Source organism: Vanacampus margaritifer, chromosome 13 (assembly GCF_051991255.1).
Source record: "Vanacampus margaritifer isolate UIUO_Vmar chromosome 13, RoL_Vmar_1.0, whole genome shotgun sequence".
Taxonomy (NCBI): Eukaryota; Metazoa; Chordata; class Actinopteri; order Syngnathiformes; family Syngnathidae; genus Vanacampus; species Vanacampus margaritifer.
This window is the reverse complement of record NC_135444.1, coordinates 17956775-17977660: the sequence shown is the minus strand read 5'-3', so window position 1 is coordinate 17977660 and position 20886 is coordinate 17956775. Positions and strand designations below refer to the sequence as shown.

General features: G+C 37.4%; 1 protein-coding gene across 4 annotated transcripts in view; it reads left to right on the top strand.

Moving 5' to 3' along the window:
- Nucleotides 1-20886, top strand: part of osbpl1a (oxysterol binding protein-like 1A) — a 44901-nt gene that overhangs the window by 1271 nt on the left and 22744 nt on the right. The window contains exons 2-17 of one of the 4 annotated variants that reach the window (XM_077585052.1): nt 2533-2653; nt 2785-2870; nt 2941-3015; nt 3090-3201; nt 3275-3360; nt 4576-4720; nt 6219-6286; nt 6363-6407; nt 10522-10595; nt 10913-10976; nt 11512-11613; nt 13364-13501; nt 14199-14280; nt 15316-15422; nt 17851-18004; nt 19128-19317. In XM_077585052.1, the coding sequence (XP_077441178.1) occupies nt 2539-2653; nt 2785-2870; nt 2941-3015; nt 3090-3201; nt 3275-3360; nt 4576-4720; nt 6219-6286; nt 6363-6407; nt 10522-10595; nt 10913-10976; nt 11512-11613; nt 13364-13501; nt 14199-14280; nt 15316-15422; nt 17851-18004; nt 19128-19317 (1643 nt within the window). In that variant the 5' untranslated portion in view covers nt 2533-2538. Of the gene's footprint in view, nt 1-2517; nt 2654-2784; nt 2871-2940; nt 3016-3089; nt 3202-3274; nt 3361-4575; nt 4721-6218; nt 6287-6362; nt 6408-10521; nt 10596-10912; nt 10977-11511; nt 11614-13363; nt 13502-14198; nt 14281-15315; nt 15423-17850; nt 18005-19127; nt 19318-20886 lie in introns of all 4 variants that reach the window. The other 3 variants (XM_077585054.1, XM_077585053.1, XM_077585055.1) reach the window with 3 other exon arrangements.

Sequence of the window (20886 nt, the reverse complement as noted above, 5' to 3'; positions counted from 1 at the left end):
TGTGGAACTGCTGTAAGTGGTGGGCCGGAATTCATGAATTATAAATAGATTTGTTAAGAGAGTATAATCAATGCTAACTTGTAGAGGTGTTGCAGTTGTGAAAAAAATATGGTAAGGTCCCAAATGTACACATTTCATTAATACACCCATTACTCTGCACATTTCAATAATGTCTTTGTTTAGCTAAACATTTTTGACACATTGAAGAAGAAGAAGATGGAGGAGGAGAAGAAGAAGAAGAATTTATCCAAGTTTAGCAAAACATATTAGGAAATAAAATACATGAATTTAACAATAAAGTTAGCATATTGCGAAATGTGATCAGCAATGAGTCCGTAATTATATGTCCCTGTATAGAATTAAGAATCTCATCTAACCTCATCAAGAGTAATAAATGGTAGCAATCAAGACAGTTACACGCAGATAGAAACATGAGTTATAACTGTGTGCTGCCATTTACCCAACATCCTTAATCATAGGACATAAATATTCAATTTCGCCACAAATCCCCCCCCATAATCAGATTAATAGCATCAAAATGACATTTGCAGAAGGCAAAGAAAGAAAAAAACAATGCGGAACAATGTGATTAGTTGTGCTATGCACAGGGAATTTTTCTTCTCTTGGTGTTTAACTTTTTGCATTTGCTGAATGCCTCGATGGGAAGTTTAGCTGTCAGCAACTGGTGGTCAAAACAACAGGCACATTTATCAACGTCATTGGAGAATTCCGTTAGTGTTGACACAGTTACAACCTTACATATAGTTTTGGTTAGATAAAAGCGCTATATAAATGCACTAAAAACAACAAAAAACACAAAACTGAATCTATGTAGACATGTCACTAATTTGTACAAGGGAATGGTAACGTAACATAAATACGTGTATTTAGTTTATAATATTATCTTTCACACAACAAAAAAACTGTGAATGAGATACATAATGATTTGCTGATGTGTAAAACCGCCGCAGTCTAGCGCCAACTACTGCCGAGGAGGATTTATCAATGTCAGTTTTTTTCCCCCCTTAAGTATCATGGTTGTTATCGGCAGCTTCCACTAGTACACGATACCTTAAAATGATGTTGTATTGGCAGGAACAGAAGTCTCGCAGTAGCCTTGATAGACGTAAAAAATGTATTTTCACTTTTCTGATTCACTGATTAATTGTTAATAATTAATTCATTATGTCAGACAGGTCATTAATACATTATGTTATATATGTATGATGTGCAAAATTAGTATCTGGAATATTTTTGGTTTGAGCAGTTATGTTAAATCTTAATGCTAATGCTAATAAACAAGCTAATCTTCAAGTTTGAGCATTTCTCGTACCGTTTTGTCATCAGTACTTGATCGATTTTACTGCCGCTCATGTGACCTTCTCAGCATGTCAGACTTCACGTGGACTTGCACTTCCTGTTACCCTCCAGCCTCCTGATTCCATTGTGCTCGTCCTATCAGGCGCTCGCCGACCGACAAATGACTCTCATGTGACTTTGCTCCTCTCGCGTCCTCTCCAAAATGACACAATCACGCTTCGGCGTTATTTCCTCAAAAATAGTGCACCAAATTAGTGGCAGGGTAGGAAATGTAATCGTCACAGCTCATCAAAGCTTTTGTTCACAGCATTAAAAAATAATAATGGTTGCGCTACTTTGAACATTGTTGCTAACCAAAACAGCAGTACCATGTAAATTAAAATGTGGAGTCTTGTGTCACTGGGCAACATGTGCAGTACCAAAGGTTATGTCCTCCTTTAACGTGTTTGTGCTATGGGAAATTATTTTTTTTAATTAGTTTTAAACTCAAGCATAAGGGGTTCAAATTAGGGTTGTAAGCAAGGGTTAGGGTTCCAAATATAAGTTAAAAAATATGTCCGGCTCTCAAATTAGACTTTCAGGCCTGGGTTAGGATTTCCAAAGATTTTGTGTTTCAAACTGTGGTTAGGGTATCAAATTACAGTTAGGAAATGTTTAGGGTTTCAATGAAGGGTTCGAATTAAGGTATTAATCGTGAGGTTAGATTTTAAAATAGGGTTTGAAACCTCGATTCAGGAGTCTAAGTAATGTTTTCAGCCTGGGTTATGGTGAAGGTTAGAATAACAACTAAGTTTTAAGCAATGTTTACAGCTTCAAATTAGGGTTAGGGTTTTATAGTATAGTTTTTATATACCAAAATCATCATTTAGTTTTTTAATACACACATTACAAAATATGACAAGAGTAAGGACATTCAAACATTACAAAAACACAAAAATGATCAATCGAATTTTTTGCATCAGTCAAAAAAAATAATCCATATTAGTCGGGCCCTGGTTTAAAAAAAGGTTTAAACGTGTTTCCAGCCTGGGTTAAGGTTTCAACTTAGGTTTACAAACTAGGGTTAGAGTTTCAAGCCAGGTTTTAGTGAAGTCAAAAAATTCAAAAAGAAAGATGCTTTTCTGTAGGTTAAATGTCCCATGATTTGAATGTGACACACTGTCATCCCGGAATCATCATGTTATCGTTTTTTGTCGGCCGTGGGGCCTTCAGGTGTTCATGGACGACCCGGAGCCGGATGAGCAGTTTCTGTGCTGCGCCAGGAATGGAGACCTGGACACCGTTCGGAAGCTCCTCACGTCCAAGGTGAGGACGTTGGACATCAACTGCAAAGGTTCGTCACCTACACCATGTTCAGTTTGAGTTTGCTAACCAAAACAGCAGCACCGCGTGAATTAAAGCATGGAGTCTTGCTGGTTATGCTTTCAAATTCGGATTTCAACGACTATTGTTCTTATGTTCTAGGTAAGAGTAAGTCCAACCGGGGATGGACACCTCTTCACTTGGCTTCGTATTTTGGTCACACCGATGTTGTGGACGAATTACTAAAGGTTTGTTCTTCAAAATTTGCAATAATCAATCACATAAAAGTTAAAACAGTGCGCGATTCCGTTAAAACAGGCAGGGGCGGATGTCAACTTGCCCAACAACGTCGGAGACACGCCTTTACACAAAGCCGCCTTCACAGGGAGAAAGGTACCTAAACGCAATCCGTTCAACTCGTTCAACTCGATCGATCAATCAAGTAATCAATCAAGCAAATCATTCAGGAGGTTGTCATGCTGCTGCTGCGCTACAACGCCAGCGCCACCGTCATCAATGGAACGGCTCAGATTCCCAAAGACGTCACTCAAAACGCCGAGATCAGACACATGCTCGCAGGTGAGCACGCACGCACGCACGCACGCACAATCCGGCTAATTGTGAATCATTTTTGCCGTCATGTTTTTACCAGCTGTCGAGAGGACGGAAGAGAGGCAACAGGAGTGGAAACTTCTTGAAGCGGTCCGAGAAGGCGACATCGCCACTCTGAGTCAGCTGGTTAGTGGTTTATGCTCTTTAACTATTTATAGCCTGATTACTAGTTTAATGGTTTATCGTGGTTTTAAAAAGTCATAGCCTGTCACTATTAACTAATTCACTCCCAGCCATTTTCACTGAAGCAACCCCCTTCACTCCTGGCTGTTTTACTGGATTTTTACTGGTTTTTAATTTACATTGTACTGCTATTTTGGTTAGCAACATGGAACCTACCAAAAGAAAGATTAGAGTCTCTTCTTTCATCAGGAAAAAAATATATTTCTGTTTCCATTTTTCAGTAATTTGCATTAGAATTTAGCTAAGTTTCATCATTATAAAACGCCTTTGGGACACTTAAAACATTTCAAATAGAACGTATTTATACGTTTTTGGGAGCAAATGAGTTAATGAGCTCTTCTTTACTCTTTTTGAGGGGACTTCTAAGCAGGGCACAATATGATTGGCTGCTTGCGTGGTTGAAGTTAATTGACTCCAATTAACTTGTTTTTAGGTCGAGGAGGGGTGAGTTACGTACGTACGGAGGAGGGAGGGAGCAAAACGAAAGACACTGTGCAAACATGGATGACTTTTTGTTTTGTTTCGTAATGTGCATTGTCCTAAAAAATATATTTAAAAAAATAAAAAAATCTTATGATCCAAAGCATACCACATCATTTATCAGGCTTGGTTTAAACAAGTGTTAGGGTTTCAAATTTGGGTTTCAGACCATGTTAAGTGTTTCAAAACTGGTCTTTAGATTAGGGTTTATTAGGGTTTCAAATAAGTTTAGGTTTTAAGATCAAGCCTGATTTCTACTCCAGTTGGCTTTTAAATGAGGGTTTCCAACAATAGTCAAGGTTTCAAAGTATGGCTTCTAATTTGAGTTTGAAGCTCGGGTTTGGGTTTCTTAATAGGGTTTGAAGCCTTGGCTTTAAGGATTAGGGTTTCTAGGCTGGTTTGGGGTTTCAAACCTTGAAGCCAGCGTTAGGGTTTCAAACAAGGGGCACCCTAAAGTAGGGTTTCAGGACAGGGTTAGAGTCAAATCCAAATCACACCACATCATCTTTCCGTCCTTCCATCCATCCATCTGAACCACAGTGTACTTAAAATCCAAACTGTCACAGCTCAGCTCTTCACAGGCTAATAAACACCCCGGGGAGCCGGCAAAACCATCTGTGTTTGCTCATTCTCTTTTATTTCACTTTTATTTACTTCCGAATGCGCGTGTGTGTGTAGCTGAGCAGCAAGAAGGCGCCCAACATGGAGTGCACAGACGTGCTGGGCAACACTCCGCTGCACTGCGCCGCCTACCGAGGCCAGACGCAGTGTGCCGCCAAGCTGCTGAGGGCCGGCGCCTGCACCGGTGTTAAGAACAAGAACGGTAAGGACAGCACGGTACGGGACCCCGAAATGTCTTCAAAATGTCGTCAAAGTCAAAGTTTGGGTTTCGCTAAATTTTGTTGAGTGAGGTTAATATCCTCAAGATGAGGCATTTTTTTTGTGTAATATTATGAAACCACAATCCAGATTTATTGCAGTGAAGGAAGTTGTTTCAAACGTGTGATTACCTTTGGAAGTTTTCCACCCAGCTTGTGTTATTGTTTGGATGGAGTGAGAAAAATGATATTGGACCAGGAATTTCATTTTGCCAAATCCCATTGACACGATGCTGACACGCTGCGAGGCGCACGTTCCCAATTATTGCTATTTGAACAGCAAATTGCTGCAGCACGCCGACATTCAGCCGACGCGCATTCAATTATGACCTGCCAGAACTGTCAAGAGCAGTTTTTAGTTCATCTTTTCACGGGGATGTGGAGCACATCTGGAGAGACACTCCCGAATTTCACCGCACGATAAAAAAAAAAAATGCTGGGTTATTTTCCTAAACCGTTCACTGGGTAGCTGAGGATTTTGAGAAGATTGGTTTACTTACTTTGACCCAGCAGATTGGGTTGAAAATTGGATTTGCGGTTTTAAGTTTTGTATACTGAGGTTGAAGTCAATTTAATGTAAACATTTTTAGGGGGTGGGTATCACTACTCCATTTGGGCATATGGATTGGGTTACAAATCCTGGTCTGTTTTAGGTGAACTAATGAATACACACACACACTCGCACTCACGCACACACGCACGAACACATACTCACCTACATACATTATTTTTTTTTTATTTAAAAAAAGAGAGCAATTATGATGACATGTCAAATCGGTAAAATTACCGAATGAACAATACTGACCTCTCCAGGAATTTTTTTTAAATAAAAAATCCTGGTCTGATAAGTGGCAGTAAACCATTTCTTAGTAGCTTTCATTTATCAGAATGGGTATTTTTTTACCCCTTATTGGATCAAAATCTTGACCCAATGTCCTGGGTTCGATCCTCAACCCAATGTGTGTGGTATGAATAAACCAGCATTGGCTCAGTCCCTTTTGGACCCAGCATTGGGTTAGCCATTTCATATAATTTGGGCTAGTTTTGACTCAAGAAAATCTATTGAAGATGGAATATGTTCCACACCCGACCACCAATTAAAAAAGATGTAATAAAGACACAGTATAAAACAAATGCACAAAGAAAAAAAAAGACTTCTACAATAAAGTGGTGGCTCGCTCTGTTCTTTTCTTTCCGTCTGATTAAATGCTTGATACTCAGTGATTAGCGCCGTGACTCAAGAAGCGATGATTACACAAGAGGCCTAACAGTGCTAATTAGCCGTGATGCGCTTCCGTTTTTTTTTTTTTTTCTGTTTATGTCGATCATGGTCACGTGTTTCTATCGGGCCAGACTCTGTGGGAGCTGGTTAAGGTTTCATAGTAGGTAACATTTCAAGCTGAGGGAAGGCTTTTAAGATGTTGCTGTGATGTGCTACTTCAGGTCAGACCGTGTTGGAGTTGGCCAGCAACGCGGCAATGAGACAGCTGCTTGAGAGCAACACACGCCGGGTGAGTGTTCATACTCAAGCTCAACACTTCCGCCGCTTTTGTGGTTTGGTTTTGATTTTTGGGATTTTTTTTGCAGGGGATGAGACGCCACGCCAAGAAGTTTGAGGGGCTCCTCTGGAAGGTGAAGTCCACAAAATCCTTGCATTGCTGTACATTAACCCTGGAGAACCCAAGAACCCTTTTCTTCTTTGGAAAATTGTGAATTATACCTTAAATGACTGCTATAAGTTCACTGAACACTAAAATATATGTTTTTTCAATTTTAACCCTTTATTCCCTAGTTTAGGATTAGGGCGAAATTTGACCCTTTTGGGATTTAGGGGTATCATTTCGAAAAATCAGAATAACAAAAACTGTTATTAAGCTATTTACAGGGATGTGATTTTTCCGCTAATTCGCGGAATTCCGCTTTTTTTTTTGTCTCCCCCCCCCCCCCCGATTTTCATGATACAATTATTTGTTCATGAAATTTGAACTCTTCAACATTATTTATGTGTTAACTTAGTAATCACATTAGTTAGATATGATGATATTCTCAGTGATAGTTTTTAAAAGCAAAGGCAGTCCAATGTTTTTGAATGTGACTGATTTTGAGTTGACTAAAACTGCCATTTTATATGGGATAGTTCAATATACATTTAAAATTTATGCTGTTGTTTTGTCTATTTCTTTGTCATGTGAGTGCATTGAAAGTACTTAAAAACACGGAAAACCCATGAGCTCCGGGGGGCTTTGCCCCCCGTGTCCCCCCACCAGGGCACTGCCCTGGACCTAGCTGGGTGCCAGCGGCCCCCAGACCACCGGCTAAATTTTCAGATAATTTCACTTTGGTCAAATCACATCCCTGTATTTAGAATTTAAGAAAATAATCAATCAAATACACAGCTACATTGAACAATATAATTTTTTTGTTTTATTTGTTGCATTTTAGAACTGGATTTTGAATGTACAAACACACTTTGGCCAATGGAAACAAGAACACAGGGACAAAATCACTGCTGGGAAAAAAAAGAAGGTCTTTGTTATTTGAGTAGCAGAATTTATCGGGGCCAAATTTGACCCCGTGGGTTCTCCAGGGTTAAATGCCTTATTTGTGGGTTTCATTTAAAGATGTCATCTGAATTGAATGCAGCTGAAGTTGTAAAGTCCGACACCTAAAGTATCACAAAACCAGGATGAGGGTTTGAAAGTAGGGCTTAAAGCAATGGTTCGGATTCAAATTAGGATCCACAATTAAAATTTGAGTTTCAAAAAGTAGGGTTTCAAGCCATGGCGAGGATTTCAAAGGAGGTTTAGGGTTTCGGTTTTCAAATTAGGATTTTAAGATGGAGCTAGCATTTCAAATTAGTTGTATTTTTTTTCAGTCCTGTTTCAAGTTTCAAACCAAGGTTAGGGTTTTAAATCAACTTGTAAATTCAGGGTGAGTTTCACGCATTTCAAAATAGAGTTTAAATTTAAAATTTCTGGGTTAAAAAATAACCCAAATTGGGTGTAACAGATAACCCAGACCTGGGTCCAAAAAATATTATATTTCATTAAATTTACTTCAACTTTAGTACACAAAAAACTGTCCAAAATTCCGACTAGAAGAGCTGAATCTTCAGCCTGCCCAAATCCTGAATCTTCAACCCAATCTGCTTGGTTAAAACAATTAATCCAACTTTGGGTAAAGGTAACCCAATCTGCTCAAAACCCACAGCTACCCAACAAGTAGGTTAGGAAAACAACGCAGCATTTTTTTAGTGTGTTGAGTTTAAAACCGGGTTTTAAAGTCCAGTTTAGGGTTTCAAAGTTGGGTTTCAAACAAGGGTTTGGGTTTCATGCTTCAAAGATCTCATTTCAAATGAGGGCTCATGTTTCAATTTAGGGTTTCAAACTGGGATTCCATGTCAGGATTGGGGTTTCACGGTAGGGTTTCAAGACTAGTGTAAGGATCTCATGCCTCTCTTATGGTGTCAATCAAGAATTACAGGTTCGAGTTTGGATTTCCATCTAGGGTTGCGGTTTAAAATAAGCCTTACGTTTTCGAATTTGGGATTCAAGCATATGTTAGAGTTTTAAAATTGGCTCACCAATAGATTGGTTAAGCTTTCAAAATAGGGTTTTCAATTTGGGTTTCAAGCCTGAGTTTGGATTTCAAAATAAGATTTCAAGCTAAGGTTAAAGCTTTTCAAAATAAGCTTCACGCCTGTGTAAGAGTTTCCAATCTGTGTTTAATTTTCCAGTCATGCACGTATGACTTGACACGAGACCTCGCGAGACCTCAGTTCAACTGCTTATGTGTAGCCGGCTTCACTGCATACATTACCAGGCAGCCACATACAGTAGTGCATGCCTCGAACAACACTTGATGAAGCGCACTCTGAAAGTGGTTCAATACGACATTGATTGCTCCATTTCAGTGGGCTCAATTCAAACGTGTACGTAATGTAAATGTACTCATGACCGGCCCTCGACTGTTTTCACTGTGTGTCCGTCTGTAGCCTCACTTAGCAGCCTGTGAAGCGGCCATTGATTAGAGTAATGATTCCGTAAACACTGAGACAGTGATGAGTCAATGAAGTGTGACGAGATTACGGGCCGCGCGCTCAAGACGGCAGTTTTTTTTTTACTCAAGTTCCACATGAGATGCGCAATCATCTTGCGAGCGCAAAGTCACACGCGTGCCGATTAGCTACTAAGTTCATGAACTTGTCGGTACGATAACTGAATATATGTTAGTGAAAGTAGTCACATGGAGAATATATGTATATATATATATATATATATATATATATATATATATATATATATATATATATATATATATATATATATATATTCAGATTAAAATAATTATATATTTAAAAATAGAATATATTTTTTTATATATAAAATATAATTATATATATAAAAAAAAAAATAATAATTATATATTGTAGAAGCATATATATGTATATACTTCGTACATACAGTACGTGTATGTATATGTGTGTACAGTATGTGTATCTGTATGTAGATATTTTCATGTATGTACAAATATACAGTAATATAGATAATTGTATTTTTATAGATACATTTTGAAAAGTGCACCCATTTTATCCATCTCAGGGGGCGGCCAAATTTTCCACTTGCTGTTGTCTAAAAATGACATCTCAGGGCTTTAGGCTCCACAGACGGTGGAAGCTTTTAAAACTCAAAACCTTCCTTAAAAAAAAAAGAGAAGCTTTTCCTGATTCATTTCTATTTTGAGTTAAGTTTTGATTTTAGTCTTGACTTTTTTTTACTCAGATTTTTTGTTTTTATTGAGTTTTTTTTTCTGCTTTTATTGTTGCCTGTGCTGTGCACTTTGAGATTTATTTTATGAATGTAAAGTGCGTTAGAAATACAATTTATTATTATTATTATTATTATTATTTAGGTAATGGCCAATCACGGCTCACCTGTTTTCTGAAGCTGAGCCATGATAGGTAGTTACCTGAGCAAATGTGATGTAAAATAACTGTAAAAATCTAATTGTGAAACAATTTTAATATAATAAATATATCAATATACATAATACAAAAAATACTAATTAAAATTTGATGCAAAATAAAAAAATTCCAAGAAAAAATAACTACATTTTTAAACTTAAAAAAAATGTTTTGTAAAAAAAAGTAAAACGTTTGATACAAAATGAAAAATATGATAAAATAAATAAAACAATTATTAAACTTCAAAAAATGTTTTGTAAAAAATGTATAAAAAATCAATAAAAAATTGACCATCACATAATTCAAAACTGTTTAGAAATGACAACTATCAACTATTACACAGAATTGTACAAGGCAGTCCCTTTATGTTGTGTTTACTTATGATCTCCGTTGTTTTTGTAATTAAAAAAAGAAAAGGAAAAAATGACTATCCATAATATTTATAGTGTACTGCATATGTAAACATCTAACTTTATATTATAGAACAACAGTACAGTGATACACATTTGCACCTTATATTAAGCATCTATTAAATTTAAACCATATTTGTATACATTTTTAACCTTTTTAATTATCATATGAATATTTATTGAAAATATTTAACAGTCAGAAACACTCTGTTGTGATTTGGATTCCTCATTTGTGCCTTTCAACCCCCTACTGGGATAATTCGGAGAGCAAAGCGACCCGCTTTAAGCGAGAATCCAAAATATGCAAATGTGATGCGCCGCTGTCAAAATGGAGCGATGGTGCTGATTCCTCCCTCGTGTGTCATCCCTGCAGAGCTCCAGATTTTTGGGCTGGCGCTCCTACTGGGTGGTCCTCCACAACGGCGTTCTGTCCTGGTACTCCAAACAGTAGGTGGCGTCTCCGACCTTGCTCGCCTTTTGATTAGGAAGGTGGTCACGAGAGGCAGAGAAGTACCTGAAAAGTGATACTTGAAGAAAAGTAACAGTTAATAACTTTGAGGGAAGTTTGAGTCTCATTGTGGAGTACTACTGTACTAGAATGCTCTGAATGTATCTTGACATTTGCTGTATCTAAGTATAAAAAAAAAAATCTGGTATTAAATGTACTTGAGTGAATAAAGTCTACACACCCCTTTTAAATGCCAGGTTTTTATGATCTAAAAATTGAGACCAAGATGAATCATTTTTGCCTCCTGCTGCTCAAGGTCAGACGCGGTCGCCAATGTCAGGAGGCAAGGATGCAAATCCCTCACTCATGCGCAGCTTCTGGTGAGAACCAATCGACTCTCTTTTGATTTTTGCTCGAATTAGGGTTTCAAACAAGAGTAAGATTTAAAATGGATCTTTGAAATTAAGGAGCCGGAATTAAGCCTGGGTTACAGTTTCAAACAAGGGCTAGGCATTCAAATTGGGGTCTTCAAGACAGATTTATGCATTCAGATAAGGGTTAGGGTTTCAAACAGTGGTTGGGGTTTCAAAGTAGGATTTGGAATCAACAGGAGGGTATCAAATTGTGTTTCAAATAAGAAATTGAGTTTAAGTAAGGGCTGGAATACATTTTTGGGGATTCTAATTTGGGTTTAAGTCATGGTTATGGTTTTAAAGTAGGGTTTCAAGACCCATTTATAGTTACAAACTAGAGTTAGGTATTTTATTATTATCATTAAACTATTATATTTTATTTATTATACATAATGAAATACTGGAGTAGTAACAAGGAAATGTATCTTTTTTTTTTTTTTAAATACATTTGAAAAAAATGTATTTTATTTTTTCCGCCACGTGATTTTTGTTGTTGTTTAAGATGCGGTCCAAAGATAAGTGCACCTTCACCCTGAAGTGCTTCGATGACAGCGTCCATTACTTCAAAGTATCATCCAAAAGGGAGCCCGAGGCGACAAGAAAAGTACGGTTTGATGTTTCCACGCTTTTTGCGCTTCCTTCAATGTAATCTCCGTCCCTGACGATCAATTTGCAGGCGCCGCCTTCCAAACGGCAACTTCTTTTTGACGACTTGAAAAGTTAAGCTCCCGCCGGTGCACGCTGTCACGTCCGCGCTCGCTATAACAAATACGTATGACACAAATCGCTTCACATTTGGCCGGCCCCCTTGCACATTTGCTGTGACATTTGTCTGAGGGGAAAAAAGTCAATGACCGTCTTGTTTGTCATGCTTCGTACTCTGCTATTTACCAGCTTTGGATGTCCAAATTGTTTTTTTTTCCATGTCAGAACAGGCTGACAACCGAATTGATTTCAATAGATGCACACTTGAGTGGCCAGAATTGCAAGGTTAAGCTTCGAAATTGGGCTTTTGAGATGAGGTTAGGATTTTAAACGAGGGTTTCGAATTTGGGCTTTAAAGCATGGATTGCATTTTTAAATAAGGGTTTCAAACAGGGTCAGGATTTAAAATGACACCTTTAAGACTATTATTGGGCTATTTTTAACCCAGCAATTTTAAGAACTGCTATAACCCAATATTGGGTTATTTTTAACCCAGCGGTTTTAAGGATGTATGTTATCAAGCCAAGATTAGGAAATAGGGTTTCAAACAAAATATAAGGCCTCAAATTATGTTTTTTTTTAAAACAGGGTTGGGGTCTCAAATTAGGGTTTTTCCACACAATTAGAGTTTAAACGGGGTTTTAAAACAGGGTTATGATTTCAAGCCTGGGTTTGGGTCTCAATTTAGAGTTTCAAGGCAGGATAAAGGCTTCAAAACAGGGTTTTGAATTGGGGTTTCAAGAAAGTGTTAGGGTTTCAAGCCTGGATTTTAGGGTTTTGAGGTAGGGTTTCAAGCCAGAGTTAGGATTTTAAAATGTGTTCCCAAAAAGGTGTTTTCTAAGTAGAGATTCAAATAAGGGTTGGATACACAAATTTGGGTTCTAAGACAAGGTGAGAATTTCAAATTAGGATTTAAGAGAAGGATTATGGTTTTAAAACAGTGTTCGAACTGATGGTTAAGATCCAGTGTTAGCGTTTAAAAAAGGGTTAGTATTGCAAATTTAAAGTCAAGCCAGGGTAAGAGTTTAAAAATAGGGTTTGAAAACATGATTTGGGTTTCAAATTACAGTTTCAAACCTGGTTACGGTTTTTAAAATTGTGTTTTGAGCCAGGGTAGCGTTTCACTTAGGGTTAGTCAAGATTTTTCTTATCATTTATCGAGCCACAACACTGACAATAAGATTTGGTATTGGGAAAAAAAAGCTGTGGAAAAAGCTGTATTGCCATTGAAACAAGTATTGGCATTGGAAAAGGTTCTATTGAAAAATAAAATACAGACATAAAAAAAACAAAACAATTTTCTGTACAAAACCTGTGACGAGAGAGAGCGAGAGAGAAAAGAGAGTGTAAAAAAATCTGCAGATTGGCATTGAAAAAGACAAAAAAAAATGCTTAAAGAAAATATTTTTTACTTTTTTTGTCTGTATTTTATTTTTCAATACAACCTTTTCCAATGCTAATACTTGTTTCAATGTCAATGCACCTTTTTCCACAATTAAATTTTTTTTTCAATACCAAATCTTATTGTCAGTGTTGTGGCTCCATAATCATTTTGCATGTAATACAAATGCTTGGTTTGCTGTTTGGCTTTTCTAGTCTAGTCCCTGTCGATTTTATATGAAAGTTTCCCCCTCATTAATGACTTGCAGGCTTGGCTAGACGCATTGGAGGAGCACACAGCCTTCAGCACACACTACTGCTCTCAGGAGCAGGACAGCCGGGAGGGCGACGAGGATGATGATGAGGAGGATGGCTTCTCGCTGGGTCGGATAGCCGACGCCCTGCAGGTGGCTAACGCACACAAACAAACAACAGCCAAGCGACAATTAGAGTCATTAGAAAAATCCGATGGGGTGCAAGGATCGCGCTGTGGAAAGGCCCACACTCACAACCCTACTCGTGATTAGGGTTCTTTTTGTTGTCATGACTTCAAACAGGTAGGGGAAGGGACTCAAAGTAAACTTTTAGGCCAGTGCAAGCCTTTCAAAGTATCGTTTCAAGACAGGGTTAAAATTTTAAATTTGGGTTTCAAGAAAAGGGCAGGTTTCAAGGTAGAGTCAGGATTTTACATTAGATAAGATTTCAAAATAGGATTTTAAAGTACGATTCTTAAACTAAGGTTTTAATCAAAGATTACGTTTTCAAAGTAGGGCTTCATGGCCGTGTTTGGGTTCCAAAATAGAGTTTCAAACTTGGATTAAGGTTTAAAATTAGGATTTCAAGACCATCAGGGGTCCAAATGAGAGTTGCAAGATAGCATTTGGGTTCAAAATTTGTTCAAAAACTTGATCATGGTTTCAAACAAGGGTTAGGGTTCAAAAGTAGGGTTTTTAGTAAGGCTGTGATTCCAAATGAAAGTTTCAAGTTTAGATCAAAGTTTCAGACAAAAGTTATGACTTCAAATTTGGGCTCATAATGAGACTTTCAAACTATAATTAGGGTTTCAAAGTAGCACCGATTGATTGTCTCTCTCTCCCGATGCAGGCGGCGCAGGCGAGCCACGCCAGGATGGAGCAGGAAGTGGAAGCCTTCCTGTCCGCTGTCAAGACTGACAGCCTGGCACAAGGTAACAAGGTTTATTTCACATTTACTGAAATAACCTCGCAAGCAGCCGCGCTTTGGAGAAATGTGACTATAATCTTAGAATAAGACAGAGTGGCACTCAAACGAGAGCAGACCTCCGTCAAGGGCAAACAACCGGCGACAAACAGATACCAGAATGCGCTCGTTGATATTCAGAAATTTGGGAAAATGCATCAAATAAACGCTTGCAAGGTGAAAACTGGCAAAAAAATCTGTCACAAAGTTTTTCGATGACAACTTTTAATTAAGATGTTTTCTGCTGAGTGGCACTCGATAGATCGCGAACCTCAGCCAAGGCCCAAAGATCTGGATTTGAATCCCCACCAAATTGTTTACTGCAAGTAATCAGGTTGATGCATTTGCTGAGAAATGTGTGAGAAAAAAATGTTTACTGTAGTAGTCTGCATCATTCTGATAAAAAATGACAACTCTAAACTAAGCATACAACATTTTTTAGCGAACTGAAACATCGTACAAGTGGAAAAATGATTTAAGATAGGGTTTTAAGATAGTGTTTGAATTTCTAAGTTGGGTTTCGAGACAGGGTTTCAAATGAGTTTTGTATTGTTTTGTTTTAATCAATATTGGGATTTCAAAGAAGAGTTTATAGACGGATTAGGGTTTCAAAGTACGGTTTGAAAAGCGCGTTCAAGTAGAAGTTTAAGACATTTTGGGGTGTTTCAAAACAGGGTTAGGCTTTCAAAGTTAGGTTTTTAGACAGAGTTGTGGTTTCAAACAAAGGCTAGGGCTTCAATTTAGGGTCATAGGACAGAGTTAGGGTCTAAAAGTTTGGTTTAAAGCAAGGGTTGAGGTTTTAAATTTTGTTTTCAAACATATGTTAGGTTTCTAGGTAAGGTCTCAAGAAAAGGAAGGGAAGTTTGGATTTGGGTTTCAAATGAGGCTTTCAAGACAAAGTTAGGGTTTCAAATCAGGGTTATAATTTAAATGTTGCTGTTTGAATTCTGGTCTATTTTGTTTGTAGTTTTTAATTAAATTTTTATTTTATTTTTTTTGCTAGCGTTTCCATCCTTCACAATGGAGAAGCTGCAGACCATTCGCAAGCTGTCAGGAGAGACCGGTTCCCACCTGGCCGTCTGTCTCGGACTGGTCTCCAAACAGGAAGTGGTGAGTCATTAACGGTCACAATCCAACTATGCCAAGAAAACATTTTGTATTGCAAACGTGATACTATTAGGTATACGATAACAAATCTGAAATCATTGCTAGTTCCGTTAGCCCTTTTATGGTGTTTTGCATTGTGTGTTAGCATCAAGCTAGTAGACTTGGAACATACAAGGTTATGTGGTTTGGTTAAATACAGGTTGGGCCAAAAGTAGTAATCACATTTTATTTTTTATTTTTTATTTATTTATTTATTTTATTTTTTATTATTTTTTATTATTATTTTTTTTATTTTTTTATTTATTTTTTTATCTGGAGAAATCACATTTTAAATGTAAATTATAGAAAATAATACTAAACTTCTACGGGAGTTACTCATATCTTAAAAAGGTTACACATTTTATAAATGTGTTTTTATTACCGTTCACAATTGGTACATGGAGGATGTCTAAGTGTTAGTTATAACTCTACTTTTGGCCCACCCTGTTTTAGCTTAGTTTTATAGTAAACGTCACCTGGGAGTGGTAATAAACTGCTTTCACTCTCTTCAAAACTGCTCCCTGTCGTGAAATTAAAGGCAGAATCGTTGATTGCGCTCTCGTATTGTTCAGCTGTACCAAATGAAGTGTTCGTTCATACTACTACACACAAACACGGCTAAACCTCCCGTTAGCGTTCATTTCGAGCAGATCGGTCGCCATCTGCGAAGACAACGGTGTCATTCATGCCTAACGCTCGTTTCCAAATCTCAGTGTGAGAAAAAAAATGCAGGAATGAATTAGCGTGCTCATTAGAGACCAAACAAGCTGCCAGATCATCCAGCGGAAGAGCCGGGCCGCAGATTTCTGGGTTGTGACACCTTGGCCCGGGGCCTCCTCGGCTCAGCTGGGCGAAGCCTTTTCAACCGAGACGTGCGCGGGCATAAATAGCACACGGGCCCACCCCCCCCTCGGATTCTCAAGAATAGGCTGGCGCTCAGAAGGAATAACCTGAATATCCTCCATCTCGGAGCAGCACACACGACGCCGCCGAGTGTGAATGAAGCAGCAGGGTGTGCATTTTAAAGATGGGAAATCATCTTCAGCGTGACTCCAACCCAAAAAGAATTTCACTTGTTAAAAATTGACTTTCGTCCTCATTAAAGTTCAGCTTTTACTCTTGTTATATTTTATCTATTAAGAAAATCTGACTCCAGTCTCATAATTTTAGGACTTTTTAATGAACCTGAACCTGAACCAATGACAGGGCAGCTTTTGAAAAAAAACAACAACCCAGGTATCAGTACGGTATCGGCATCGATACTGCAAAACTGGGTATCGGGGGCCAAAAAACGGTATCAGAACAACACTAATTTTGAGCAATGAGACCACGATGAATCATCCAGCATTAAAGTGATCAGTCAGGAAAAGCCTACTAGAACATGTGAAATTTGGGGTTAATCAGGGGCACTTAAAATGATGGCAAGTGTCTCCCGGTTAAAAATCATTTTAACATTTAAAACGAGTTTCAATGTGATTTGTTAAACTGGAAAATAGTTGTAAAAGGGTGTGCGCACTTGTGCAACCACATGATCGCATTGTTTTGTTTCTAAATACCCACTGTAAAATAATTAAGTTTTCTTTTCTATAGATTTTTGAAAAGATATATCTTGTCTCATTTGTTTTTCCTATCACTAAAACCTGGGATTTGAACAGGGGTGTGTAGACTTTTTATATCCTCTGTAACTTTCGCTCATAAAGACCTTTTCCCTTTTTGAATGCTACAAGGTCTTGTCTCCCTGTTTCATCCTTGTCTGATATTTTGTGATGTACCATGTGGAGGATTGGCCCCAATCTTCGCCTTACTTGCTTTCACACCATCGGGCGAGACGTTTTGGTGGGCAAAGTGCTGCCGGGATGCTCGCTATTACTCCAGCTGCTTTTGCTAATGCTCCATGTGAGTCCATTACCCGTCATTTGATCTCCACTCCCGCCGACCAGTCGTGTTGTCGGGCAACGCGAGGTAGCAGCGGCTGCCATTACGCCTCGACCCCAGCAGCTGCATCCCCGTCTCGGCGTAATGACGGCGGCGGGTTCAGCTGGGCTCCGCTCTGCTTGGCTCGCGCACTTAGGTTTGTAAAAGTGGCACTAGTCAAGACTTTAGTTGAAGTGTGTACTTTAACGTCAAAGCAACCAAACAACTGCCTAAAGAAAGGCCCCGCTAGCTTAATGCTAATGCTAATCACCAAATATTCACTTGAACGCAAATATTGTAATTTAGTTACTTGACTGAGAATTCAAGTGGGTTTCATAATAGTTCCTCAGAACTGATTAATGGCATTTGCATTCATTTTAATGGCGAAAGATGCTTTGCGATGATTTTTCATTCAATGTTTGTGTGCCTCCCACTGTACACCCAGAAATGAGTGTAGTGTTTCATTGTGTGCGTGCAGGTGCGTAGCATGAAATTGGAGCTGGAAGTGGAGAAGAATAAGATCCTGTCCAAAGCGCTGCAGACGCTCGCCACCGAGCACCACGAGTTGGAGCAGGTCGTCGTCAAGGGCTCCAGCGGCCTCAGCGATGATGAATTCCACGACGCTGTGTCTGGTCAGTTGAATATGATGACATTTGGAGGGCGAAAATGTGCAACTTTAAAATGCAAAAAAAAAATTTTTTAAACAGACTTTATTCTAGGGCTATTGGGACTTGTAAGAAATGTGTAACTTTTAATCCCGAAAAAAAAAAAATTCTGCTTTTATCTTTAACCTTGAAAATGTACCACCTTTATATTTAAAAAAATTATGATTTTTTTTTTTTTTAACTTCTGATATTATGACTTTTGTCTTGAAAATATGCAACTTTATAATTTTTCAAATCTGAGTTCTAGGATGTTTTTTTATTGAAAAAAAAAATCTGAATAAATATTCTCATAATATTACTACTTTTTTCTTGAAAATATGTGCCTGGTAATTTCATTCTAGTATTAAAAAAAACCATTTGTATCTAAAGAAATTATATTTGATTCTCATAATATTATTTTTCCTTTTTTTTAAAACAAAACAAAACAAAAAAAAATCCCTTTATTCTCGCAATTATTTTTAATTGAAAATATTTGATTTTATTATCTTGACAAAACTTTACTTTAATTCTTGAAATTATACAATTTTTCAATCTTGATTTATTCGTGCAAAAAAAAAAATCATTGAAAATAGGACTTTTCTTATCTTGTCCAAATCTTAATTCATTCTCATAATATTATGACTTTAACATTGGCGACAAAATCATATTTTATTGTTTTAAGATTGCAACTTTTTTCTCTCAAATTTCATAATCTTAAAAAAAACTTTTTTTAAAGTGCAAATTAATTTTATTTTCATTATATTGCAACTTTTTTCTCATAACATTTTTTATACTTATATGTATATGACTTAACGCTCATAACATTATGAGTTCTCTTTTTTTTTTTAAATAAACTTTTTTTTCTCCTCAAAATCTGACTTTATTCTCATATTTTGACATTTTTCTTTTGAAAAATATGACTTTATTTTTGTTACTAGAAAATTCCCACGAAAATTTTGACAAACATGGAAGCCGCATGTGCTGGACAGTTTGTACACTTGTAGTAGTAGTAGTAATAGCCCTGCTATCACTGAATAAAAAGTTTCTTGCTCCAAATAACCGTTCTTTTTCCCCAAAAAGTTCTTAAAAAAAAAAAAATCTCTTCCTCCAGGTTCAGATTCGGAGCTCTCCCTGAGCGGCTTTGAGACAGTGGCAAGTCATTCCTTCGAGGAAGAGGAGGAGGACGACGAGGAAGATCGAGTCATGTTTGGCAGCAGCAGCACTCGGCCCGACGGCGTGTCGCAGGATGATCGCCATGGCAACGACCAGCAGATGCAACCCAACGGGATCAGCAAGTATAGGTCAGCGGTGCACGCCGGCGTTCATAAATGAGACGCTCTTTTATCTCATACACTTAACTCATTCACTGCCAGCCCAGATGTCTAAATTGATTAACTTGAAAAATCTCCATATAACCCCCCCCCCCCCCCCCCGCCTCCCCCCCCCAAAAAAAAAAAACAACAACAAACAAACAAATAAAACCGCCCTTTATTTTGGTTTTCTTGATGAGTTTTAAATTCCTCATCGCCAACTTCAGGCTGTTACTACCTCCCACATTTTTCTTCCCCTCGCTCTTATTTATTTTGTCCTCTCGGCTCTTTCCACTTGATGCGCTGAATAATTTAGAGCAGCGGTGGCCCCCGAAAGAGCGGCACGGAAAGGACAGGTGTCTTTGTCTTTGCCGTTTAAATATTGATGGGGGCTCGGCGTCGGGCGCTAATCAGTCAGCTCTGTTGACCATTCCCTGCAGGCAGCTTTTAATGAACTGCTTCAGCATGTGCATACTGTACATGAGCCATGTCAAGTATCATGCAAAAGTCTCCATCACACTTATTTGGACAAATAGTAAACTAGCATGAACGAACATGAAGACAATAATATTAAGAATTACGAAAACAAACTCAAGTTATTTCTCAGCTTTCTTTCGTTTTTTGTTTGTTTTTTCAAGATGAACTCATTCACTGCCATTGGCAGCTGTAGATGTCAAAGTTACATTTTAAATGGGATGAAAAAAAGTATTATGGCAAGAATAGAGTTATATTGTCATGAGAGTAATTTTGCAATATTATGAGATGTAAGTCTGGATTATAGTAGTATATTTTAAGAACAAAGTCATAATATTAAAGAATAAAAGTTGGATTTTTATTAGAAAAAAAGTTATATATTTTGAGAAATTTTTCATAATATTAAATAAGTGAAGTCATAATATTATCAGACATTTTTAGTAATGTTTTGAGAATAAATTTTGAATTTGTTTAGAAATTTTGTTTGTTTTGTTTTTTAAACATCATGTTACAAGAATAAAGTGTGACATTTTATTTGGAAAAAAAAGTTGTGTACTTCAAGAGAAAAATTGGAAACAAATATTACAAGAAGAAAGTATGAAGTCTTTTTTATATATATTTGTTTTACTTTTATATCTCGAATTAAGTCAATCTGTAGCATTTTTTAGATTAAAAAAAGTTGTATATTTTACATTTTTTAAGTTGCAAGAATAAAGTCTGAATATTACAAGAATAACGCTGTCATATTACAAGAATAAAATCCGATTGTTTCCCAAAACATAATAAGTGGATTTTAAAAGTGTAATTTTTTGGGGGCGTTTTTAAATATTTTCAATTTAAATTTTTTGGGGTGGGGGCGTTTTTTTGTGTGGAAACCGCTCATTGGTGGTATACTGCTGCTTATTCAAGAAGATTTTTTTCAGGGTTAACTTTTTTTCTTTTCATAATAATTTTTTCAAAAAGCAATTATACAAGGTTATGCATGGATTTGATCAGTTTTACGCAGATTTACGCTTTTCATGGGCCGGCTTGGTCATTATCTTCTGTATTACAAACCTACATCCTCGTAAAATTGCTCTGATTACT